The 26,190-nt window shown below is 43.4% G+C and overlaps 2 protein-coding genes across 16 annotated transcripts in view; one reads left to right on the top strand and one right to left on the bottom strand.

The window, feature by feature from the left end:
* The window catches only part of LOC122990719 (citron Rho-interacting kinase), a 62,399-nt gene extending 60,181 nt beyond the window's left edge, over nt 1-2,218 (top strand). For all 11 annotated transcript variants that reach the window (XM_044364172.1, XM_044364206.1, XM_044364186.1 and 8 more), the window contains one exon: nt 471-2,218. In XM_044364172.1, coding sequence (XP_044220107.1) covers nt 471-494 — 24 coding nt within the window. In that variant the 3' untranslated portion in view covers nt 495-2,218. The remainder of the gene's footprint in view (nt 1-470) is intronic.
* Nucleotides 1,749-26,190, bottom strand: part of mtmr3 (myotubularin related protein 3) — a 29,330-nt gene continuing 4,888 nt past the window's right edge. The window contains exons 4-22 of one of the 5 annotated variants that reach the window (XM_044364263.1): nt 25,334-25,423; nt 23,676-23,792; nt 21,003-21,026; nt 20,031-20,113; nt 19,097-19,263; nt 18,904-19,000; nt 18,496-18,609; nt 17,593-17,783; nt 17,085-17,216; nt 16,834-16,945; nt 15,539-15,734; nt 15,158-15,343; nt 14,681-14,851; nt 14,057-14,202; nt 12,065-13,559; nt 11,809-11,919; nt 10,772-10,860; nt 9,577-9,603; nt 1,749-6,744 (exon numbers count right to left, since the gene is read on the bottom strand). In XM_044364263.1, coding sequence (XP_044220198.1) covers nt 6,573-6,744; nt 9,577-9,603; nt 10,772-10,860; nt 11,809-11,919; nt 12,065-13,559; nt 14,057-14,202; nt 14,681-14,851; nt 15,158-15,343; nt 15,539-15,734; nt 16,834-16,945; nt 17,085-17,216; nt 17,593-17,783; nt 18,496-18,609; nt 18,904-19,000; nt 19,097-19,263; nt 20,031-20,113; nt 21,003-21,026; nt 23,676-23,792; nt 25,334-25,423 — 3,720 coding nt within the window. In that variant the 3' untranslated portion in view covers nt 1,749-6,572. The remainder of the gene's footprint in view (nt 6,745-9,576; nt 9,604-10,771; nt 10,861-11,808; nt 11,920-12,064; nt 13,560-14,056; nt 14,203-14,680; nt 14,852-15,157; nt 15,344-15,538; nt 15,735-16,833; nt 16,946-17,084; nt 17,217-17,592; nt 17,784-18,495; nt 18,610-18,903; nt 19,001-19,096; nt 19,264-20,030; nt 20,114-21,002; nt 21,027-23,675; nt 23,793-25,333; nt 25,424-26,190) is intronic. The other 4 variants (XM_044364272.1, XM_044364281.1, XM_044364290.1 and 1 more) reach the window with 4 other exon arrangements.

The following is a 26,190-nucleotide window of genomic DNA, read 5'->3' on the forward strand; positions in this document are numbered from 1 at the left end:
GCTCAGACACGATGCAGCATTCTCACAAGTGTTCGGATTGCTATTTGTTCTTGCTGCTCAGTTGACCAGTCATCATACCAAGTTAATGTCAAGGACCTTTACACTCCTGTCTGGAATTATACTCAAGTATAAAAGTTATCATAGGCAACAGAAGCATTCACAGAGAAACAGAGTTTGTTAAAGCGTCAGCTAGAGACTGAAGTGACTTTGCATCTTTTTAGAAGTAAAATTGTTAGTTTTAACTTGCTGTACTAACTTTTTTAAAGTAGAAGACGCTCTATTTCTGTGGTGTAAATTTTCATTTTGGGACAAAAATGAACAAACTAATATTGTTTAGATTTCCACATTCACTCACAAAACCTTCAGCCATACACTGTATTTAATAGTACAAGGAGATATAATATGAATATAAACACTCTTTCTCCTCTAAATTTAAACTTTCCTCCTTTGCCCCTGTTCTTGTCTTGCAGGTGTGGGATCAGTCATCAGTGTGAATCCAGTTCAGTGCTCCTCCTGACTGGAGCTTGAAGATGAACCATGGGAAACTCTTGATCCACTCTGAGTGCAAGCACACACACACTCACACGCTAACACACACACATACATCACCAGGCTGACCGTCAGCTCCATTGCCTGTACATAGTGCAGTCTCAGTTCCTCATCTGACAACACATAAACCTGCACTGGGAGACGTCTCCTGCGACAATCTTCTCTTTTCTGACACATGCTTTCGTGGGAGAAATCCCGCAGTAGATTTGTTGGCAGGGAACCTACGCTGATCTACAGATCAAGAGAGTCTACTTTATAATATATTATCAAAGTTGTAAATATTGCTGTCTGAGTTTTTATAGACAAAGGGAATAGTCGGCTGGTGAAGCCATGTCTATTTTTTTTAAAAATGAGTTTCTAAAGACGTTGCAGGGAGACTAATGATGTTGTTGGTTAAAACAATCTAATAGCAACATTTCATTAGAGTCTGAAATATCACGCAAGGTTTTTCTCTGTTCAGAGAATCAAACCGACATTTAATTACTCACATAAATCAGGAGGCGAGAGGGGTCTGAGGAGGCAACACTTTGCACACGAGATTGGATTTGAACAGGAGTAAAAAAACTCATTCTTGTTACATGCCCAGTCTTCTTTTCTTCGGATCAAATGTATGGTCCTCTTGACTGAATAGCCTTTGATATATATAATTGCTTTATTGACAGTCGTCGTCCAGCCATACTTTGTAAAACAATTATAGCAACGTTTTGCTCCAAGTGTTCCTTGTGTTGTTTTTAGCAAACCTAAGATAAAGAGACATGCAGCTCTGCCTCTGATGACGGACGTCGTGCAGTCAGGCTGACTGACGCAGCCTCAGCTTGCTCTTAGTCCGTTGCTGCTGCTGCTGATTATGGTACAGATGTCCTGTTTCTGTGCAGTGATATGAAGTCTAGTAATCGTCAGGGATCGTCACTTTCTAGTATCCTTTCTTTAGAGCCAGTAAGACCACCTCCATTCGTCACATCAGTGAGCATGACTAACTTAGAGCAGCACTTGTCGCTTTTTGATCTCGATTCTCTCTCAGTTGTTCTTTTGTCATGTATTCACTTAAATTTGCATTCAGTAAGTAGACATTGATGTTAGACAGTAACTTAAGAGTTTCTTGATTTTTAGATATGTATACCAGTACATGCATTAAACATGATTGAAGTGTTTGACTGTTTTCTTTTTTGTGTGTTTGCAGCTGTAGATATTCCAACACAGTAGGTTTATCTAGTTTATTTCTCCTTTAATTCTACGACAATGTAATGCTCTTTTAAGTAAATCCAACAAAACAAAATATTCAGACTGAACAAGGAGCACTTGTTGTTACAGGAAATTGCTATGTACAGCTACACACTCCTCTGACAGACATGAGAAGGTTCAAAGTGCTTATCAAACAGAAGGGAGGAAAAAAAAAAAAAAGGAAAATCCAACAAAAGCACGAGTGATCCCTTTGTGAGAGACCCGTAATAAAACTGCTTGGCACCAGTCTCCACCAAAAGAGACACACACACACACACACACACACACCAATGCTTTATGCATTCTCATACACTCAACACTCACACATCAAATGATTACTGGGCCGTAGCAGCGACGCCTCCGACAAGAGCATGTCAGCATGAGTGAAGAAAAATACAACATATGCAGACCAAGAGAACTTCTTGGGAGAGAGAGAGAGAGAGAGAGAGAGAGAGAGAGAGAGAAAAAAAATAGCACAGCATGGGATCATCCTGGCAACATGTGTAACTGATGCCCACATTAGCGAACCCTCCCACCACACACATACAACCAGAACCAACGCTCCATGTGACTCTCATCATGCTCTGCAGGATCACTTACAATACTGAAAAGCACAGCAGTCTTTCAGTTTCAGCTTTTCTTTGATGGACTCTGTGGCAGTGTCTACTTTGTGCAAAAAATAGCCTTTTTTTTTTTTTCTTTCTCTTAGACAATTCACATTCCTGGATTGTTGAACAAGACAAGCGTGGTGCCCCTCATGCCTGTGATTGTGGTGAAAATACAGAACAAGAAATTCATGCTGCTGGTTGTCAATGTGTCTGTGAGGAAAAGTGTCACAGCCAATAACCTGCAGATGAAGACACATTACATATCTGAGATTACAGAGCAGGTTTACCTCACCATTATAAACTGAACAGTCTGAAGTCAGATCAGTAATGAGCAGCTCATCAGGGCCAAACTACAAATTTTAATTTGCAAAGACTTGCTTCACTCTTAGTTTTAATGCAGTAGTACCTCTCAAATAGATTGAAAAAGAACTTGGTGTTTTATATTAAATTTTGTGACACCGTGTCACAACTACAATTCATTGTACTTGAAGGTTGAGCTGTTGAATTTAACACCACATCCACAGGAACACAAACACTTCAAGCCTGTTGTTGTTCCGACCACCTTAAACAGCAGCTCAACTGCACACATCAGTGATCTGCTGGTTCAACCACCACATTTTAAATAAAGAAGAGTCTCAAATAAGGGTTTCAGCTCATCAGGAACACAAGATCAGTGATACAGCTCCAGTATGATACAGTAGCATCATGTCATCAATCACACAGCTATATTTAAGCATTTCCTGTGATAGTCAAACAAACCTCTGCCTGCCTGTCATCTTCTGTACTGTCCCATGTGAACTTTCCCAATACTGATACATGAAGTGCAGGCAGGCCCCCTGCTGATGTCACATGCTAGGTGGTGAGGGATATTTAAAAAAAAAAAAAAAAAAAAGAAAGATTGGCAGTCTCAACAAGAAGGTCATCATGAACTTAAGTCGTGTGCTGTACCTTTAATGCTCCAGCTGATTAATGGAAAAACAAAAGTCTTCAATAATAACAACAAAGGCCGTCGTTGAGGATGTCAATCACTCAGCTACTATAAGCTCAGTGTGTGTGTGTGTGTGTGTGTGTGCGTGCGTGTGTGCGTGCGTGAACGAGTATGTGTAGAAAGTAGAGGTAGTGTTTGTAGGTATGAATGGAGTAATGTTTGTGTGTGTGAGTCAGGGGAGGGGCGTGGGGGGGTCTAGTTCGGGGGCTTTTAGTTTGGATTGAGGCTGCTTGTTTTGGACCACTGTTCTCTCAGTGCATAGACGTCTCACCAGCTACATCCACACTGCTCACTGCATGTGTGCACTGCTCGCATGTTTAACTCCACAAATCCTGCTTTGATTGGCTGATGCGAGACACTGACATGACGAGTGTCGCCGCAGCCACAGATCAGAACCATCTCTCATCCCCCACATCTCATAAACACTGATTATCCTGTGGCAATTGAATTGTCTGGATTTTCAAACAGCCATTAAACAACAAAACCATAATAAATAAAATCAAAGTAATGATCGCATTTAAAAGGGAAAAATCCACTGCAGCATCAAAACAGGACACCCTGCTTCTCTATTTAAAAAAAAAAAAAAAAATACACACACCTGTGTCTTCAACAGGGTGCAAAATATAGGTACATTTCTGCAATTAATAACATAAGAAAACAAAGAAATTAAAAAAAGAAAAACTTTTTGGTGACTAATTTAGTGAGCCACTATTCAAGGATTCTATACATTTTTCTTAAATGCTATATAGGTATCTGAATATATTATTTTATTCATTTATTTTACAAAACAAATGTGTGTGTGTGTGTTAGTGTGTATGCAAGGAGGTCACTGAATGGGTGTTAGGCAGAGTGGGCGTCTCAGTGAAGCTTCTCTGACAGATTTCATGTGGCATGAGAACACCAAGAGCCCTTTTCTGCTGCCGCTGCTCTCCTCCACGTTTCAGCCAATCACAGCAGAAATCCCAAGTCAGGTCTCAAGAAAATACTATAAAAATCAAATGAAAATATGTATTTAGATTTTAAATGTTTCAACAGCTCCTCTGACCACGATTTCACTTCTGATTCCCACCACCGACTGAAACGTGAGGGAGGCGTCCAGCTCCCAGTGCCTGCTGGGTAAAAATAAGAAAAGGGGTTGCTGTGAGTGAAGGGCGTGACAGAGGAGATTACACAGATTACTGAGATTACACAGTCAGTCTGTCCGTGACGGGCGGCTCATCCGCCGTTTGACACAAACTGACAACGCCACAACACATCCGTTTACGGCAGACTGTCAGCTGTGAGGGTCGGACAGTCGAAAGCCTTTTTCCTATCACTAACTAGTCCTCGTGTGAGTGAGGATTTCTCTTCACCGTGGTCAAGATTCAAAAAAAGCAAGAAAAGAAGACATTACAAATATCCCAAGATACACTTTTTAAAAAATCCCTCAGGATTGCAGCTGCTGCTGCTTCTATCTGCACTCTGGGCTGAATCTCAACACACAAACTCAAAACTAACACACGCAACTCTTTGCCTTTTTTTTTTCTCTAATTTTGTATTTGCATGTCAGTTAGCTGTATATACTGTGTATATATACGCACACACGTTTGTGCCATTCTGTGTGAAAAGCTGATCAAAACTGTCACAAAAACAAAAAGCAAGCAAATGTGCTAAGTTGAGATTAAGCCCACAGTGTGTTAAAGGGTCAGTTCACCCAAATCACAGAACTGTAGATTATCCACAGTAACAGGGGATGCTGCTTCTGGGACAAACAATGCTGTTATCTTTTATTTTTTTTAGAGACTCCACAAATGTATACATGAAGATATGTTTTACTTGTAATGGAGTTCAGACTGAGTAGAAAAATGTAAAATGTCCTCTGTGGAGGAGCTTCATCAAGTCTGAGAAAGTAACTCTGATGTTATCTCTGTTTAAGCTTGAGACTAACATTTTTTTTTTAGAAAAGAAGTCTATGTGGAGATGTGGGGCTATTAACCTAAGTTGCATAATGGGAAATGTAGGAAACAGTTCTGGATCATGACTTCTAGTAGAGACTAAAAGTCAGGATATCAACATCTGCTGCTCTGATTTTGACAGAAACTGTCTATTGTATGTCCCTCAAATTTATGGAAGTACAACACATCACCGATCAATTAGTCAAATGAAAGAAAATATTTAAGAGACAATTAATTGGCAAATATTTTTGATAAGATACTTCTTTTAAGCAAAAGAGCCAAACATTTGCTGATTCAAGGCTTCTCAAATGTGAAAATTTGCTGCTTTTCTTTGTCCTATCATTGAATTTGCAGATTAAGCAATCTGAATATGTCATTTTGGGCTCTGAGACATTATAAAGAGCATATTTCACTATTTTCTGACATTTTATTTAAAAAATGATTAACTGAGAAAATGATAAGCAGTTTCAAATTGATAATGAAAATATCAATTACACAGTAAATAAAACCAAAACTATTTACATGGATAGATAACACTAGAAGAAAGTATGTTTTTTATAATTTGGGTGACCTGACTCTTTGAACTTTTCCCCAAAACATCTGTCAGCATCAGCTCAACATCCAGACATTTCTTAATGCCAAGGGACTGTCTCTTGATTGCCACATTTTCCACGTCGTTCCTGATCTTACACCCTCCAGACAAAGGAAGAAGTCCAAGCTGGGAGATGATGGTCTGTAGAAGTCTGATGAGAAGTGTAGGTGAGCGGGAAAATGGTTTCAATGGACCGAAGCCCTCCAAGAGACTTCAGCAACACAGTGAGACGACCTTCTCTAACTGCCTGGTCGAAGGCACCAGGATGTCCATTCTCGCTCCTCTGGTCTAGGAGTGCAGTCCCGTCACTGCCACAAACCCTGTGTGGCGAATGTGTGCTTTCCTCTCTCTCTCACACACACACACACACACACACACACACACACACACACACACACACACACACACACACACACACACACACACACACACACACACACACACACACACACACACACACACCCCTGTGAACCCACCGTTCAGCTCCTCTACCACATCAGCTTCGGTATATACACACATTAAATTCCGTATCTGCAGCGCACACACACACACATAAAGTACATGGGGACATTCTGCGTAGCTCCTGTGCTCTTCTTCAGCAGTGTGCCTGTGTCAGTGGCCGGCGGCTCAGCCCGGCTCCCCCCTACCGCCCCCCCGCCACCATCCCGGTCCTCGGAGGCTTAGTTAGAGCTGGCTGTGATGGGTTTCTCCAGCTCCAGGTCCAGGGGAGCCGGGCTGAGCTGGAGGCTGCTGTAGCAGGTCTTACAGACGCGGCTGGGCTCGAACAGCTGCTGGCTTGGCACTGGGATCTTCTGGTCGCAACAGCTGGCGCAGAACACGTTACCGCAGTTCCTGCAGGGGGACACGGAGAGGTCACTGCTGGACTCTCACACAGAGAGACCCTTTACACCTACAATTAACCATACGTCTCCTTCTTTTTAGATTGTGTTGCACACGACTCAATTCCGTCACATTTGTAACTGGGTCCTGTTCTTCATACATGGAAATGTTTTGACATGTCAAAGCAACATGTCCCTCCTGACCCCTTTTCTAAGAGGCAGATTTTAGTTAACAAAAAGTAAAACCTATAATGAAAGTTCCTCACTGTAGTCAGACCATGGGAGCCAGAAAACATTTTCATTGGTCATTTACACAAATATATCAGAAGTATAAAATATAGAACTTTTATTTGAGTAAGTTTCATCATAGGTCAATTAAAGTAGTAAGTTTGGTTACTACACTCATTCTGCAGAAACTTTGTTATACAATTTCATTAAGTCTACTCTTTAACACTTTATAAGAGATCTTGGAACAGGTTGATTGTATATTCAGAATATGTTTAGGTGCTTTCTTAGCTTTAAGTTAAAAGGATACGGCTGGTGATTACCATTTTTGTCAACAAATCCAACTGAAACCAACAATGAATTAAGTCCATCTGTGGCTCTCAGCCTCCTGCTCATTGGTTCCTACTGAAGACGTAAATATAATAAAAATGTGTCAAAAATATATGGTTGAATTTTATTAATAAGACTCAGTTATTTCCTAAAAACAGCTGGGCACTGTAGTTTTTAGCAAACGTTACTCAAACAGGAGGAAAAAGTACATTTGTTGGGGACTATTTCCAGCTGTGGATTAATACACATTTGCTGCTCTACTAAGTTTTTCAGGCAGCAGCACAGTGTGAGTGGAATTGAGTCAATATAATTTACAGTGGCCATGTTCATAGTAATGAAGGAACATGTCATCCAGGGCAAAGGTGTGACTCACTGATGTGTTTTTAATAGTTTTTGGACAACAACAGACCTCTATGATACAGAGGAATAAGATATATCAGGCTTTGGATACACAGAAAATACTTACACTATACTGGGATTTGTTGACAATAAGAACTAGAAATACCACCTTGTGGTATGTATGCCTCCACCAACCAGTCAAGTTGCAGTTTACATCCATGTCTATCCAGACTCATAAAATCTGTAGTGAAGACTTTGAAGGAATTTAATAAAATCACCACAGTTGCAATGTGGACACTCAAGACTAGTGTCATCAATTCACTATCTGACCAACTGTGAAATATGGTCACAATCTCGCCTTCTGTTCCTGAGTTACGGTGTCGAATAACAGCCAGAAAAGTGTTTTTGCAGAACATTATGATGTCACAGTGAAGTTGACCTTTGACCTTTTAGATATAAAATGTCATCACTTTATCATTTTATCCTATTGGACATGTGTGAAACTTTGCCATAATTAGCATATGAATTCTTGAACTATGGCCAAAAATATGTTTCGTGAGGTCACAGTGACCTTTACCACCAAAATCTAATCAGTTAATCCTTGAGTCCAACTGGATGTTTGTGCCAAATTTGAAGAAATTGCCTAAAGGCGTTCCTGGCATATCGCTTTCATGAGAGAATGGCACGTACGTACGGACAACCTGAAAACATAATACCTCCGGCCACAGCTGTCGCCAGCAGAGACACAAAAATATAGAATAACACCAGACTTAACCTTTAACCACTTCAGCAAAAGCACAAGTACAATCATATGGTCATGTTAAAAATAAAAGCTCTGTTAGTCAACATCATCCAATATTAACAATTAAAACCCTCAAACGGTTTCCAAAGAAACAATTTAGTCAGATGACAATTAACAGGATCATTACAGCTGTTAGCCTGGATGTCTTTAGCCACATTTGAAGAACAGGACACTGATGTGAACATGTGTCACCTACTGTCTGATTACATTCAGTTACCAGAGACGCAGGATAAAGCAGGTGGAAAGAAGGTCTGACAGTTCAGACTCCTCTGTGGGTTATCCTCAGTGCTGCTGTTTACAGTTCAACTCTGCTGTGATGTTTCACTACATGCTGGGTTAGCAAAGGTGTTCCAACACTCAGCGGTGCTAACTTGAATATTCAGCCCATTAAAAACACACATAACCAGCACTGGACAGGAAGGCAGGTGACACTGGAGGTTTCAGCTACCCATGCTCAAATCTAGACCTAAGGCCATGCTCACACAGTTACACACAAACACAAACGCACAAACGCGCACACACACAGACACACACAGACACACTGATCCCTTCTACCTGCCTGAGCAGAAGTAAAATTACATCCTAATTCACTCAGAGTCTGCAACCTTGTACACAACCAGGTGGACTGAGTGGCCTCCAGTACCATGCTGTGCTGCTGGGAGGTGAGATGCAGGGGACTGGTTTGGGGCAGCATGCTGCCAGGGTGTCATGGGTGGTGGTGGGTTTGGATGGGGGTGGGGGGCAGGGTGCTGATGTGGTGCTATGGCAGGAGAGGGGTTGAGGATTTAAAAAAATTTTTTTTTTTTTTTTTTTTAGGTGAAATAACACTCAGCCCTCGACCAATCACAGCTCACCCACTGACAGCGCCGTGCTTGCGGTCACAGCCAATTAAAAACCGCTCAATGAAAACACACTGGTGCTGCAGGACTCACACTCAAGCCAATACATCTCAGAAATGAAGAGAGATTTCTCTGAGGAGTTGCTGACAACTAGAACAGAATGAAGGGAAACCTGATGCAGCAGAGGGAGAGAGGGGTGGGGGGTGGGGGGGGGGAGGGGGGTGGGGGGGGGTGTTAGGATTAGGATGAGGAAGGTGCAGCGATTCAGTTGGAGGGTGGAATGGTGGGGGACAGGGGAGCCGGATCTCACCAGACCTCCTGGACAGGCTCCCTGCCACTGTAGAGGAGAGGGGCAGACAATGGATAAGAACTGCCTGAACAGTGCAGAAAACTTAACACACTAAAAGCACACTTCCTGTTGAAGATGTGTCTGCTTTAAAAAGATAGCAACAGCTGAGAAATGGCTGCAACGCTACACTGTTAAAACTAGATTTTTGTGTTTTGAATCCAAGCCAGATTATTGTTTGCAACTTCGTCTACAGTCTAAACACTCTGGTTTACATCTTCACATGAATCACTGGACATCCAAATTGAATCTACTCCTGCTCCAGCCACCCAATGGTTAACCTAGTCCTCCCCGCCACAGAGAAGTAAAGGAAGTAAAGCGCAGACAACAGTGATATGAGGAAATGATAACACCAGAGGAAATACCACCAGCTGACAGACTGAGACCGACAGCTAAAACACACCAAATGAATGTCATTATCCTGCGGACTTCAAAGCACCAAGAGATAATCCTGATGCTTCCAGTTCTACATTGTTTAGAATAAAGGGCCATTCAGTTATGCCAGGACACATGAGTGTAGGACAAAATCCCCTATTTAAAAACATTGCAGTAAAGCAATCAATATATCTCTCTATCAATACAAGTCCTAATGGAGGAAGAGGAAGGCCCTGTTCACACATGGCTCTACAATGTGTCTTTGGTGTCTTGCCATATCTGTGTAGATATGGATAAGGATTCATGTGATGTCAAGTGTCCATGAAGCTCAAAACGTATGACCACGTGGACTGTACACGCCAATAAATGTGTGAACAGAAGACGTCCGTTGTATGCATTTTTATCAATGTGCCTAACCTAGAATCCTGTGTTGCACCCTTTTCTATTTTCATCACAGTTGGCAACTTTAAGATGAGACTAGGTTTGTGAAGTTTGCTTTTTACATTGCAGGCTGGACAAGTCACCCGAACCACAGTATGTCTAAAGGTCGCTCAAGTTTAGTTTAAACTCATTCTGATGCCAGTGTGTCCTGAAAGCTGCCTCAGCTGAATCCAGTCTCACTCTGCCCGTCTGTGGATACACACTACTGGGTCTGAACAGGAGAGGGTCAAGCTACCACGAAGGAAATGTCTCTATAAGTCTCGACAGGACAAACAGGACTGGTCGATGATGACAGTGACCGTGAGGTTTGAGCCACTGCAGTTCAATTTTCCTCAGTGCTTACCTGCAGTGATGCTTCCTGGTGGCGAGCCAGAACCTGCTCTCACAGCCGTAACACTGGGCTGCCAGATGGTCAGGGTACCAGCGAGTGACCTGCAAAATGCAGTTCATGGATCAAAAAAGTAGAATGGGAGGCAGAGCCTTCAGCTATCAGGCTCCTCTCCTGTGGAACAATCTATCAGATTCGGTCCGGGGTGCAGACACCCTCTCTATGTTTAAGAGTAGGCTTAAAACTTTCCTTTTTGATAAAGCTTATAGTTAGGGCCGACCAGGCTCACCTTGGATCAGCCCTTAGTTATGCTGCTATAGGCCTAGACTGCTGGGGGACTTCCCATGATGCACTGAGCTCCTCTCTCCTCCCCCTCCTCCTCTCCATCTGTATGCATTCATGTAACATCAATGCATGTCAATAACTTTGCTTCTTCCCCGGAGTTTTTGTTGCTTTCTCATCTCACAGGAAACCCTGGGTTCTGGGCCGAGCCTTCGCGGTCCTTCACAGTCCTGATGGCATCCTTCCCTGGCTGTTGCTGCTTATACTTATTGTTATGATTGTTGTTCTTCTGTCCCCCCTCCCCCTTTCCCTCTCTCTTTCTCTCTCTCAACCCAACCGGTCAAAGCAGATGGCCGCCCACCAAGAGCCGGGTTCTGCTTGAGGTTTCTACCCGTTAAAGGGGAGTTTTTCCTTACCGCTGTCGCCAAGTGCTTGCTCATGGGGGAATTGTTGGGTCTCTGTATATTAAAGAGTACGGTCTTGACCTGCTCTATGTGAAAAGTGCCTTGAGATGACTTTTGTTGTGATATGGCGCTATATAAATAAAAATTGATTGATTGATTGATTGATTGAAATTCACCTACAACAATCAACTGCCACTCTTAAAAAGGATCTGAGGTTCAGAAATGCATCCAGAAATATACAGCGTATTAAAATATTTTAAAAAGCGTAAAAAACAGACATTCAACAGACCAAGCTGAGCGGCTAAGTTCCAAACAAACTTTGTTACCTCCTTCCCTAATAAATATGACGTGAGTCCAGCTGCTCACCTCAGTGTCCTGCTTGTCCACCTGCTCCCAGCTGGCCTCTGAGAAGAGCTCTGTGCTGCAGCGTGACAGACAGTTGGGGTCCAAGTTGTACTCCGAGTCTGTCATCGAGGTCTGTATGGAGGGAGACATAGACATAGTCTCTTTAATCAGTACATGTTAGGGGATTCATCAGGCTGCAGGTACAACATAAAGGTTACATGCAGGTGGTAACAGTTTAGCAGGTGAGTCAATTGATGGTCAACCTGCAGAGTCTCACCACTTCGTCTCCCATGTCTCCGTTGATCCTGTGGGAGCCAGCATGCTGCTGATTCTCCAGGCGGCTCCACAGCTCCTGAACCTGCTTCTTCAGGGTTTCCACCTCCATCTGGTGTCCTGCCTCGATCTGCCTCAGCCTCTGCTGGATGGCGTCTGTGTGCAACGTCAGCCCGTCGTCGTCCAGGTGGCTGCGGGACGGCTGCTCTGGGCTGATGGCGATCCGGCCCAGCAGGGCGTGGCACCAGCGGTGCTGGGAGCAGCTGCCCCGTGGGTGGAGGATCAGGGAGTTGCAGCTCGCCAGGGACACCTGTCGGCTCAGAGAGGCCCGCTCCCCATTCCCTTTGGCCCATTGAGGTCCTCCGGAGGGCTCCCCGTCAGAGGTGTCGCCGTTGCAAAGCCCATCCCTGCTGAGGTCAGCAGACTGAAAGGCACTGACAGAGGGCCGCTTGCCACCCCCATTTAAAGTTCTGATAAACCCGTGCTCACCCGTCTCCAGCACCTTCTCTTTCCTGTAGTAGGGCTGACGGCTCTGACAGACAGACGGCTGTGCAGGGGGCTCCAACCTGCTGCAGGCCTCTTCAGTCAGAGTCTCTGTGGAGCTTTCCATCAGGGAGGCCCTCTTATCCACCTGCTCCACCGGCTCTGAGACACCTCTCTCAGAGTTGAGGCATGTCTCCTCATCCGCACCTGGTTCTTCAGGTGAGCTGTCTGCAAAGCCGTTCGTTAAAGTTCTATGGGCTGCAAGCTGCTCTGGCTCACCTGAGCCAGACTGACTGGGTCCATGTGCATCCTCCACCTGCTCAGAAAAGCTCTCTACAACCTGCTTTTCCACATCCTCTGCTGTGTGAGTCTCCTCAGCTGCCTGTTGCTCCTGCTCATCTGCCATCTGTGCAGGCAGAGCAGGAGATTCAGCGTCCTCCTCAGCCTCTAGTTCATCGTTTTCTGCATGGTGACCGTTAGCAAATGCTGCTCGTGTCTCAGTCCCGTTGACTTTAGCACACTGATCATCCTCATTGGTTTTTGCTTCTTTCTCCACCTCTGTGACAACAGTGTTAATGACATGAGTGACAGCAGCGCTACCTTCTCTCTGAACATCTGCTCCCGCCTCCTCCTTCGAGGCTTCCTGAAGAATGTTCTCCATCTGGCCTTCAGCCATGCCCACCGCCACAGAGAGCTCTGCCTCCTCTGCATCCTCTCCCGTTGATGGGTTCAGGGTGGCTCCCTGTGCGAACTCAGCGTTTGAGGCCCGGGGCTGCGGGCTGTCATCCAGCTCAGAGTCCACTCCATCTGGGTAAGGGCCCACTCCGTTAGGCAGCACCTCCTGATCCTGGTTGCCCCCTCCCTCAGGCCCCACTGCCATGTTGAGCTCCAGAGAGCGCCGGTGGTCCTGCCACTTCTCATTGAGGCTCGGGTCACTGGAGCGGCGGTTAGGAGCCAGTGTGCTTCCCAGCTCACATGCACTGGGCAAGTTGTCGAAGGAGCGAGTCTTCGTACGTCTGAAGAAGGAAACAAGAGAAGAATTATGTACAGAAAAAAAGCTTTTTATTACATAACAATAGCTCAGTGTATTTGACACGCTATGATTCAATGTAACTGAACACATAATCATTGATAAATGTTTCATTGACAAATCATTCACATGTCAGAATCATCAAAACAAGAAAAATTCAGAACTAGCCCACGTAATGATAGAGAAGCAGATCAGAATTGGTCTCTTTAATGTTGAGCAAGCTGTCATAAACAATGTCAACATTAGAACGAAAAAACTTCCTGTTGATTCCATGATGATGGTAGGACTGTCATGAGACATGAGATAAGCAAAGCATAAAACAGTTATCAGTTATATATATGACTGTGAGGGCTTGAGCAGAGCAAACTTTCTAAGCAGAAAAGTTCAAAAGCCGGGTCCCGTCGGCTGTGGGAGCCCTCAACCTGTGTTTATCTTACATGAGGGAGGAAGGGGGGGGGTTCAGTGCCAACGCGCCAGGCTCACCTGCCCAGGGGCGCATCGTCAGGGTTGGCACCAGGCACAGGGTAGGGGGCACAGGAGTCGTCTGAAGGGGTGGTGGGGGAGGAGCTGGGCAGGTAGACTGCCGTCCACAGCATCAGATTGCGCACATGACACACTGGGTGAAGAACCTGCAACAACAGCTGTAAAGTTAACTCAGGAAGTAAAAGGAAGAAATGAGAGATAATAACAGCAACCACAAAAATTCTTGAGGGGTGTCAAAAAGATTACTAAATCAAGTTTGACAACATAACAATGACCAATAAATCTAAAGAGACATTATGAAAAACATCCCTCCTGGGCTCATCTTTCCATTATGCATCTGAATTAGGAATTTGTTGTCTGGAACTGAAGGATTTGGAAAACCAAGCCTGGAGAGGCGAGCCTCCACATTGTTTAGTCACTTCCACTGACTCATTTTCTTTTAACAGACTTCTATTTATCCTTTGCCCTGCTGGTTTTCAGTCAGCCTTGTTTGTAAAGAACCTTGTGAAGACGTTATTCAACTAGTTAGTTAATTATTAGTTCCATCAGGTTAAATGTAAAACCAGAACAACCAGAACCACCAAAGCACTCAACACTAAGGAGTGTGATGGGCAGTGGACGTACGGTCTCGGAGTGTGACGAGTACAGCATGTTCCTCAGTGTGCGGTTAGCCGGTCTCAGCAGTGACCAGACTGAGCAGGTCCTCTCCTGAACATGCCGGTCCTCCCTCTCCTTACCGCTGTTACACAAGAAGGTGCCGAACAGACAGGAGTAGGTATGCTGCACCAGTTTCACCTGCATACACACACACACACACACATACACATACACATGTAGAGGCTTGAATACACACCTCAGGTATGATAATTAGCGCAGAGACGACAGAAGTTTCCTCGTAAGAGTAAACACACCCAGATTATAACTGCATATTAATGGTTCACGCTTGAAAACTGAACGTAAACACAGTTGAATCGATGGCATGTCATTTTCAATTCTGTATATGAAAATATTCTGAAGCTGCTAATCTCAGAAGCTAAGAAGTATCAGACTTCAGAGAGCAATAGCTGTTTGATTTCCACCAAGAGTAGCACCAGCACACACCAGGAAGGCCTCGTTAAACTCAAAGGAGCATGGGAACTGCCTCTGCAGCTGGTGAACACAGTCCAGCCACTGCAGGAAGACGGGGCAGCGCTCGTTCAGGTCTTCCGAGTTCTCCCCGTGGCCACAGCGGTCGGCGAACTTGTGGCCGAAGTCCAGCCACTCTGTCTCCACCAAAACCTGGAAGCCCTGCACAAAGATCACACAAGATTTGAGATAAATCGCACTGACATAAAATAGAAAGAATTTTATTGCAGCTGCAGTAGTAATATCAAAACTATTATATGGTGTCAGTTATAAAAATATGACAACTACACTGATCCCAAAACTAAAACCAAAAATTACATGCTAACAAAGGCGGATTTGGTGCCACTTCAGCTGTACCTCAATAGTGCGGTAGTACGGGTCCAGCAGCAGCTTGGACAAAGCAACAATTTGAGGTGTGCGGTCCCAGCCGTCAGAGCAGTGCACCAGGACAGGCCGGTGGTCGCGGTCCACGGCGTTGACCACCAGCAGCGCTGCCTTCAGCAGCAGGGACAAGTGCTGCAGCCACTTGGTGCTCTCCAGTGCAGAAAGCCAGCTGCAGGCACAGAGACAGCAACAGAGCAAAAACATCAGAGGACCTCATATGCCTCAGACACTACGTGTCATCAGGGTACGCATGGTTTATAAGGAACATAGCATGGACCAGTACCACATACCACGGTATTTATAGCCACAGCTTGTTTGCAACACCATCAATGAATTCTCTATGACTTTCTATAGTTAGGAGCACACCCATGATGTGGATGATAAAGGGTTATGTTTTAACATATAACATATAAGTAAACAAAATGGTAAATTAAAAATAGTAACTATTAACTTTGAGTTATGGATTCATTATGCAGTAGCTCACAAATTGATTAATGCAGCTTTAAAATCCAGTTGTTTGAAAAGGTTTGCTCAGTTCCCTCAGATAACATCTCAAAACATTACATGACCAGTGGGAAACTGCATACACCTTGGCCTAATTCAATTATGGGTAAATGTTTTACTTGTCTTATCTGGGTCATAACTCTAAGTACTAATGTGTGTTTTATATTGTTAAACTCTTTAAACTTGAAGCGTCTGTGACAGAGACAGGCAGTTTTAGCTTTCTGTTTTTTACGTCTATGACGTGTCTAGTAGCAATCATACTTGGTATAGTGTTACAAAATAGGTTCAGTTTTGGTCAAATCACAAAAAATTATTTGGAAATCAGAGAAATCCTGTTTTTTGCGTTAATATCATAGTTTGTATATAAACCTTTTCAAATACTGAATCCACAGCAAAGGGACATATAAAGTACGACCCTATCAAACATGCTAAGCTAGGATCTAGAGTTAGGAAGATTTTTTTAAAATTTGTTTTTGTTTTCTGACTTTGATCCTCTAACCACTCATAACGACACTCTCTGAAGCCGGCATGATTCAATTACACATCATTGTAGTGTTGAGTCTGGGAGTGCAGATGGAAAGAGAATCTCCGCTTGGGGTTGGGCCAGGCTTTCTAAATCAGGCACAGATGTATGGCCAAGGCCAAAACACAGCTGTGATTTCTAGTTACCGAGTTACTATAGCAAAGCTTGAGACCTTTGGGTTTAATAGTTTTAGCCTGGAGTGGAGTCTAGGGGAAGCTGGAGGCAAATAAGGAAAACTCACTTGGCTGGATCAGGCATCTGAGTGCAGAGGAAACGCAGGGACTGGAAACTCTTACGGATGGAGTGAATGTTGGCCATGCCCATGAACACCACCTCACAGTTGGGATAGTACTCTGGAACAGAGGAAGAACAATGGTTTAAAAAATGAGAAAACAAAAACTGGTGGAGATTTTAAGTTTGGCATGGAGAACAATCGTATTTGTGGTTGACCTAATTCTGCTCGAGCCCAGGGACTGAGCTGACAAGACCTACCTGGGCATTCGCAACCTCCCCCCTTGGCCCTGTTAGCTACGGCAGCAGCATAGGACCTGGCATCCAGGATCAGCAACTTGTGGGGTTGGATGGCTAATGTCTCCACCTCTGAGCTGTTGGTCATGGAGGATTCTGATACAGACACAAAACACAGCATCTCAGTATAATTCAGGATGTATGAAACCAGGGCTGCGCAGTATGGTTGAGAATGCAAATAAACCAATAAGAGGTGAACGTGAATCTGTGTGATAATCTGTGACATAAGAAGTTTCTGTGATGACGTGTGTGTTTATATGAGCTGGCTGCTTCAGACAAGCCCCGACAGGTTGGATTGCACAACTTTGTCTGCTGCAGATTCATGCAGACAGCAAGACCTCAGCGCTATAAATATCTGTCTGTATATGGTGGTAGGTGTGTGTTCAGCTGGAGGTGTGTATGTATGCGTGTGGGTGTATACAGTATGTCAGTGACTGAGTGAGAGGTTGAGTGAGGTTGCTTGTGCTCTTACCAAAATCAGTATCAGGCAGGTCTGAGCCATTGGTGTAGCTGCCATTGGGAAGATGTTTACGGGAGCTGCTGTCCACAGCGCAGGCCTTGGCGATAGACTGGACCAGGTGCTCATCGTCGGCGTTCCTCCAGCCCCACCAGCTGACCTCTGGCTGGCCGCAGCGGGCGATCACAGCCCCCGTGCTCTGGTGCCTGTGTGAGAAAGGTCGGGGACACCAGGACACAACAACACAGTCAGCTGACGTAAAATGTGTGTGTATGGCTGGGCTCTTCTCTTATTTACAAGAAGAAAATGTCATTCACCACTGTATGTGTACATGTGTACTGTATGTACCATATTACACACAAATATTTTTCTATAATTTTTGCTTTTTCCCTGTGAAAAACTGGATACTTTTCATTTCTGTGGATCATGAGCCAAAGAAGGTTGAGGACCACTGGTTTAAGTGATTTTATAGCCCCTAAAGTAAACTTTTGTTTCATATTTATTTCAGGTGCTGGGAAGCACAAATCAGGCATTCAAACTTGCAATTTCTGGTTGGAGTAGTTTTCCAAAAACAAAGATTAAAGGCTGTTTGTTAAATACAACAACCACAAGTCACTGAGGCATTGACGCAGTGGTCTTGGCTGTGGTGACCCATTGTGAATAGAAGAAAATATAGCAATGTAGCCTGGAGGGAGTAATCCACAGTAATTAGCAGCATGTTGTGGTTTCCCAAGCCAAAGTAAACTCTGTCCACAGTGGCACTGATGTATAGCCATTAAGATATTATCTGAAGATGGCTCAATTCCTTTCACAAACAAATAGGCCAATCAGCACACAAGAAAGCTTCTCGTTGCTGTGTGGCAGTAAACAGCCTAACCTTCTAGTTTGAAGAGCTCAAGGAGAAATAAACAAACCAACCTATAAACCACTGAAGGAAACCTCTTCCAGGAGCGGAAGGCTGCCACATTTTCCAGCTCCTTGTCAGTGATCCAGGCTGGCACCAGGAGCTGCTGAGGATAGCTGGGGCAAAGCCTTGCAGCACAGAGGGACAGAGAGAGCAATGGTTAATAAGGGAGATAGAGAGAGCACCAAAGGCTGTGATGGCTCAACAAAAGTCTCTGTCCACAGACATCTAATCCTGGGCTGGGCCCTTATCTGCCCAGGGGGCAGCACCAGTAGAGTACAATAACACAACCACCCACTGTCTAACACACACACACAGATTTGTGCTGTATGCCAATGAAAGCAAAGGACAGGATCTATCTTCTAGCTGGGAGTCACGGAAACAACACAGCAGCAGGAATCCTGAATGAAAGCTGCTATAACCTGAACTTGCTGTTGATGTCAGATATCCTCCAGGCGTTTTGAGTGTCAAAGCCCATCCTCTCCACCTCGTTCTTGAACCAGGAGGTCACGTGTTCGCCTACAGAGCAGAGATGTCCGATAAGACCGGAGTGCCACAGTGGAGGAGAGGTTCTGCTTGGGGTTATGTGAGGACATGCAAGAGACAGCGGCTTACCTGGTCTGCACAGCTCACCATGCTGCTCCTTCTCGCCGGCATACACCTCCATGCACCAGGCGTGGAAGGCAAAGGAGAAGAGGTCCTCCAGGCGAGAAGGAGGGCGCACAACCACGCCAAGGCGTTTCAACCATTCCTGACACTGCTCAAAAGTGGCGAACTGACACCTGGGGGTCAAAGGAGAAGCACAGATTTCGTTACCAAAGCGGATATGACTACATGTGTACAACTGTAAATGATTTATGGCTTTCTGTATGGTAGTTTTTACAAAAAAGTCTAGTACTAAAATTATAACAAACATGCTTTTTGAAGTTTGTGGTGTTAAACATAGTTTGACATTTTTGAAAATGTGTTTTTTCTCTTTCTTGCCAAAGGTTTGATAAGATAAGTCAAGATCAATATGTATGGTAAATATGAAGCGAGATCCAATTAGCTTAGCTTAGCATAAAGACTGGAAGCAGCAGGAAAAGTTGACTCTGAAGGTAATAAAATCCACCTAACACATTATATCTCATTTGTTTAATCTCTACAAAAACTAAGGTATAAAAATGACTATTTGTGTTTTTACAAGGGTTATTTGTGGGACTATTTCTTGGTCGTGCTCAGTGTCTTCCAGGAGTCTTGTCATCACCACAATGTTGCCAGGCAACCAGCAGATACTCCAGGAAATCACTACATCCAGCCAAGAAATTATTGTTTTTACAGTTTGGTTGTTGTACAGATTAAACAATTAATGAGATTTAGAGGTGCTGGAAGGTGGATTTTGTCAGCTTTGGATAGTCATGCTGTTGGCTACATTTACTGTTTTTTTGTGTAGTGATATTGATCTTCTCATGTAACTCTCGGCAGCGCATTATCCAAATTGTTGAACTATTCCTTTAACTAGTGTAACATTTGATATGACTTCAGCTTGCAAGAGTATCACTGGTCTTACCTGACAACTTTGCAGTCCTTACAGGTGACATGCAGCTGGAACATATCACGACACTCCACACTCTCTATGAGCTGCAGAGGAACCTGCAGAGCGACAGAAAGAGAGCATCACCTCTACACCCACTCAAACTTTAATGGAAATGTTGAATAGCATATCAAAAATGTACCAACCAAACACATGCAGTCAGTACAAGTAGCGTGGTTGACTGCAACTGACAAACCATTTAGCTAATTAGTGGTCAGCACAGAAAAAAGTCCTTGATGCTAAGAATCAGCCACATGTGCTGCAACTTTACATTTCAATTCATATGTTTCATCGCATAAACCAAACCATTCAGCTATATGGCGCTAAAAAGCACACAGATTAGTTGTCCAGGTGCGTTTCCATTAAATTTTCACATCACATCACCAGGAACTCTGTTAATATACATAATCTTCTTAACTTTGACTATGGGAGCACAAAAACACTGACCCTGAAGAGCTTGTATCTGCATTTCCCATTTGGCCCAGAGTTACAGTCTTATCTTTTATAGGCAAATACAATCCAAAGTACAGAACTGTCATGTGCTTATGACTTAAGTGCATACTTTGAATACTGCAGGGAAATACCTATACTGCTTTTGACTAAGCTCTGTTAATTAGCCAAGAGCATTTTTCAGCAGCGCAGTGGGCTTTCTTAAAAGGTGTGGCTCAAGCTGCTGTTCACACACATTCAGAGACATGCACGATCGATAGCCAGCCATCAGCAGGACAAACTCCCAATACTAGACTCCAGTGACAGGGTTACTGCCTGATGGAGACTTTGTTGTTGTAAATGTGGCATTAGAAGATAATTTTCTATCATGTCTACTTTACTCTGGCACCTGGTGCTACACAGGATGAACAGGCAGGATTCTACTCCGCTAGGCAGGCACACACAAATTATACAATCAAGTCAACCACTCCACGCCGTGCAGCTGTGCTGGGTACTTACTGACACCTCACAACAACAACTCTGCTATCCAAAACAAAACAGAGAAAACAATAATCAAACTGTTGCATGTCCATTTGTAACTATTTTCCATCCGCACAGGGCTGTCGTCGCGGCACATTCCGGATGTCCTCGCATCCTGCTGCCGCAACTTAATTCCTGCTCTCTAATCTACATCACTAATCTGGCGACCATCAAAATTCCTGGGCTGCTTGTTAACAGCCTCTCGCTCTCTTCCAGCACCTCCCACCACTGGTTTGTGAGCTCTCACAGCTCTGCCATGTGATGCAGATGACTCGTCAACCCGTCCAAATATGTGCGAAGAGAACATTGGCTCTGTCTAATGTGAGCGCAGAGAGATGGTGTGAGCCTTGAACCGGAGGCTCATTGAGGTCAAATTAAGCCCGGCAACACCTGACGGCCAGCCGGCAGCAAAAGTTAACATTCTGGATGCAACCACAGGAACCGCTGAATAAATCCAACACACATGAAGGTCAGATTAACTAAACAATGATATAAGATGAGACATTCCGGTTCATTTTAAGCCAGTGCTAAGTTTTGGCTGTAGAACCATTGTTACTGTTTCAACAATACTGAAATACTACAGTTATCAGCTATGTAACTTGTTCAATTATATTGCAGATATCATACCTGCCTCTTTTTTGATACCTTACTTTGAGAATATAAACCAAACAAAAGAAGCACAAATTCTCAGATGTTAAATGTAGCTGCACAAATAAAAAAGTCTAAAAATGGCAAAAACTTGATTTAAATCAGGAACTATCTGATCAAAGGATAAGTAAACAAGATTGCAAATGTGACCACACATTCGATGGCAGCTTTTGGTGCTGCACAGTTTTTAGCTAGCTTAGCTATCATTTAAAGGATAAGATCGTATTCACACCAAATCAGGTGGTGCAGCAAAAATGCCAGTCCTCCCATTCATTTGAGTGGGGGTGGAGCATTTAGGCTGCAGGGGTTTTGGCCGTAGAGGCGCCACACCGGCCTGCAGAAAGACAGTTGATCCAGGGTCAACTTTTAGAGAAACGCAACCCAACGTCACACTGCAGTGGCTAATCACAGCCGGCGATCAGACTGATCAGAGCTGTACAGCCCTGCCATGAAGGAGGACAAAGACAATACTAGGAGGACATTTCTCTTCGTCTGATAACATTAAAAGTAAAATTAGGCTTTTCTGTCAGCTTCCCGACTCATTCAAAAAAAAGATGTGAGAAAAAGAGAGAGAGAGCTGAGAGTAGCTGTGGTCAAGTGAGCTAGAGAGTGACTGAAGAGGGGGTGCGGTGATAGAGAGAAAACCGGAGAATCAGATCAATAAAATGTTATTTTCTGATTGTTTCATAGCAGTTACGTTCTAGAGCACAAACACACCCACACTGCTCAAGCGGTGTGCCGCAACGCCTCATTTGGTCTGAATACTGCTTAAGGCAGGTGATATCCCATATTTTTCTGACTGTCAACAAGATCATGCATTAGTCATGCATTTTAATAATTCCCTCACTGTCGGTGGCTCTCAGCCCCAAGCCCATTCATTCCGACTGAAGATGTTGATCTTAAAACAGTCAAAAACTTTCATTTTAAAAAAAGGCTTAAGACTTTTTTAGCTAACTTAACTTAATCAGGAGCAGATAAAGCATTTGTTTGACGATTTTCTGCCACAGAGTTGGTGCTCTAGTGAGTATAGCAGTGGGATGGTGTATGTGGAATTGACTCCAAATAATTTACAGTCTGTGTGTGTTCATAGTAATGAAGGAACATGTGACCCAGTGCAATGATGTGGCACTGATGTGTGACCACACAGACTTACTTATACTTGTTAGTAGGATCAATTTATTATTGGTTTTGGTCTTCTCATGAGATTTGCTGTCAACATGAAAAATATAGAATATCAGCGGACTTACCCTTTAAAATAATTTGAGTGAATGTTATTTGCACATCCGTGGATATTTTTTTAAAAAAAGCAGAATTGAAACTACAAAAAGAGTTTCCCTGTAGCCCATGACTTGTCATTGCACAACTTTCCTTTAGAGCATGGTTTCCTGGTGTAATACTAAATATTTGTATGCATGTAAAGAGATAAGATTTTACACTGAACATAAGAAAAAATTGAAAAAACTTGGTTTCTCTAGATTGTAATAAGTCATACTTTTCTATATTTGATGATGAAGAAGCCAGTCTAGAAGCGGGAGTATGAAAAAGGCTTTGTTTAAAATAAGTAAACAGTACAGTGAACATCCTTGCGGTGGAAAAGTAGGATGTTTTTTTTAGAAAGTGACCAGTTTTGGGTTACAAAGCTAGTCTCTCTGTTATTGTGCTGCAAAGAGACAGAGAGAGAGAGGACGCGACTGTTATGCATCCCCTCTGGAACTACCACAACCATGGCAACGGCAACTGCAGAGAGAAAGCGGAGTGGGCAAGCGAGTGTAGAAACAGAGGTGATGAAGAGTCACGCGGCACTGCTGCCAGTGCAGATCAGCTCTGAATGGCCTGGTCACCACGGCGCTGGCACAACGGCCCCGGCTCTGTCCATTCACAAAACATTACAGCACTTTCACACAGACTCGAGTAGAGACAATGTAACTCATTCTTCAGTTATTTTGAGCTCTAATCATATATGCGACCTTGGATCTCATCTGTCACTTTTTCAGAGATACTTACATTGACAACGGACTCTTTGAACTTGATGTGTAGTCGGTAGTTGGACATTGCGATGATGGCATCCTCTGCCCTCCCCACATACTCTGTGAACTCCCCGTGCAGCTGGAGAAAGGGCACCTAGCAACAGCAGGAGATAAAACATTTTAAACAAACAGCAGAGCCACACTGATCATGATACATACACAAAGGGTATGAGCCATTATTTCACTAAATATGGTCACCATGATCATATATCACCATTGACAATTTCTTGCTATAGCAGTCAGTCAAAATAAAATGAGACATTCACTCTTGCAGATAATAGAAACTAGTCTAAGCCCATTTCACACTGTAAGTAGTTCCATCCATAACTAATGAATGCAGGAACTTTACCACCTTTTCATCACACTCTTTTATCATACTTTCAATGCAAAAAAGGCCACACAACCAAATCCGTAACTTTCAGCAGGATGCAAACCATTACAATGGATGTTTGCTTTGCAGCACTTCACTACACTGGCTGATGAAATGTAAGCTTTCCAAGTTACTCAACAGCCACTTTTAAATACCAGAAACCAGCTGACTGAACACATACCAGGACTAAGACGAAGCAAAGAGAAATGGAGTGACCAATGGATTAATGACAGGCATTGACTTGTAGCTTCTCAGAGTAGGAAATAAACATCCATCGCAGGATTTCTTCACATGTTAACGAAAAACTAGAAATACCGCCTCACAGTTGTGCGCCTCCGCCAACCAGTCAAGTTGCTGTTTACATCCATGTCTGTCCAGACTCATATAATGTTTGTAGAGAAGACTTAGAAGGAATTTAATAAAAAGTATCAAGTGTATTTTCCTTGTATGTGTTCACATGCTTGGCCAATAAAGCTGATAGCCATGACAGTAGGCATTGCTGAAGCTACAAATTCCAAAACGTGGATGCTTCACACACATCTTCAACCCAGCAGCACAGAAGATTTATACAATTACCAAATATGAAATACGGTCACAATCTCCCCTTTTGTTCCTGAATTATGGCGTTGAATAATGGCCAGAAAAGTGTTTTTGCAGAACATTATGATGTCACAGTGAAGTTGACCTTTGACCTTTTGGATATAAAATGTCATCACTTCATCATTTTATCCTATTAGACATGTGTGCAAAACATTGTCATAATTAGCGTATGAATTCTTGAGTTTTGGCCAAAAAATGCACCTTGTGACATCACAGTGACCTTGACCTTTGACCACCAAATTCTAATCAGTTCATCCTTGAGTCCAAGTGGATGTTTGTGCCAAATTTGAAGAAATTCCCTCGAGGCGTTCCTGACATATCGCTTTCACAACAACGGGACAGACGTACATATGTTAACCCGACTACATAATGCCTACGGCCACGGCTGTCGCTGACATGGAGTCATAAAAGACATAACTACAAAAAATGAAAGTGCACAATAAATGATTTCTTTGTTTTTATTTTCAGATCATTCAGACTTCTTTACACATTTTAAAACTTTGTTTCTGAGACTGGCCAAACTGAAAGTGAGCTGAAGTCACATGTGTCACTGCAGTTATGTAACCGATTACAGAGAAGAGACTCACTTGTATATTTACACATAACTTTCAGGTTAACTGGGTTTTACAGCATGAGATAAACAGTGAGGGCAGCGGCTTCCTCACCTGCATGTTTTCCTCCTCCAGGACGGGTGATTTCTTGGGGAAGATCTGATTGGCCTGGATACACTCCAAGCTCTGCTGCCCCTCCTCCTCCTGCACAGAAAAGGCCCGTTAACTCTTCACTGAACCAGCTCCAACTTAACAGCACAACCTTCTTTCAGTCATGTATTTTTCCTTTGTTTATATATGGCTTTTGAAATGTTTCTGCAGGGAGGGTTTGCTGCCTATTTCCTCATTTATCACCCTCTTAATGTTACACACTCACACACACTAACAAACACATTCACAGCTGGGAGCTTTGACCTCTGGGCTGCTCTGCAAGAATTGTTAAGAATCGTTGGGGGGGGGGTTTAAAAGTCTTGCTCAAGACCACCTTAGTTATAATTCTTTTGCAGAAAAGGAGCATTATTCCTCCACTTCACTTTGCTTCTATTCTCCTGGCCACAGTGGCATCTGATTAGCTTTCACATTATTTGGAAATGGCGGAAGTGTCTCAACCTTTGCTGTGAAACAGGGTTGATTTAAAACCAACAGTGCTGCGTTTATGCTGCTTTGTGTGTCTGTCTTCTCCTCCCCACCCACACTGTAATGTGCAGCCCAGGCTGATTTACTATAATCACCCCTTGTACAACAAACCATGCTTAAACAGATGCCAGTAATATGAAATGCTCTAAAACTGAAAATATCCATGGTAATTAATTTACACAAAACCCCAAAAGGAAAGGAAAGTTCTAAATCAAATTTAGTTTGACCAAATCAGATTATGGACATTTTTCATTTAAAGGTAATTTTCACCAGCAGTCTGTAGGCTTTCATGAGGGCTGAATGTTTGAGGTCACTTAGTAGTCTTATGCAAGATG

Source organism: Thunnus albacares, chromosome 2 (genome assembly GCF_914725855.1).
Source record: "Thunnus albacares chromosome 2, fThuAlb1.1, whole genome shotgun sequence".
Classification (NCBI taxonomy): Eukaryota; Metazoa; Chordata; class Actinopteri; order Scombriformes; family Scombridae; genus Thunnus; species Thunnus albacares.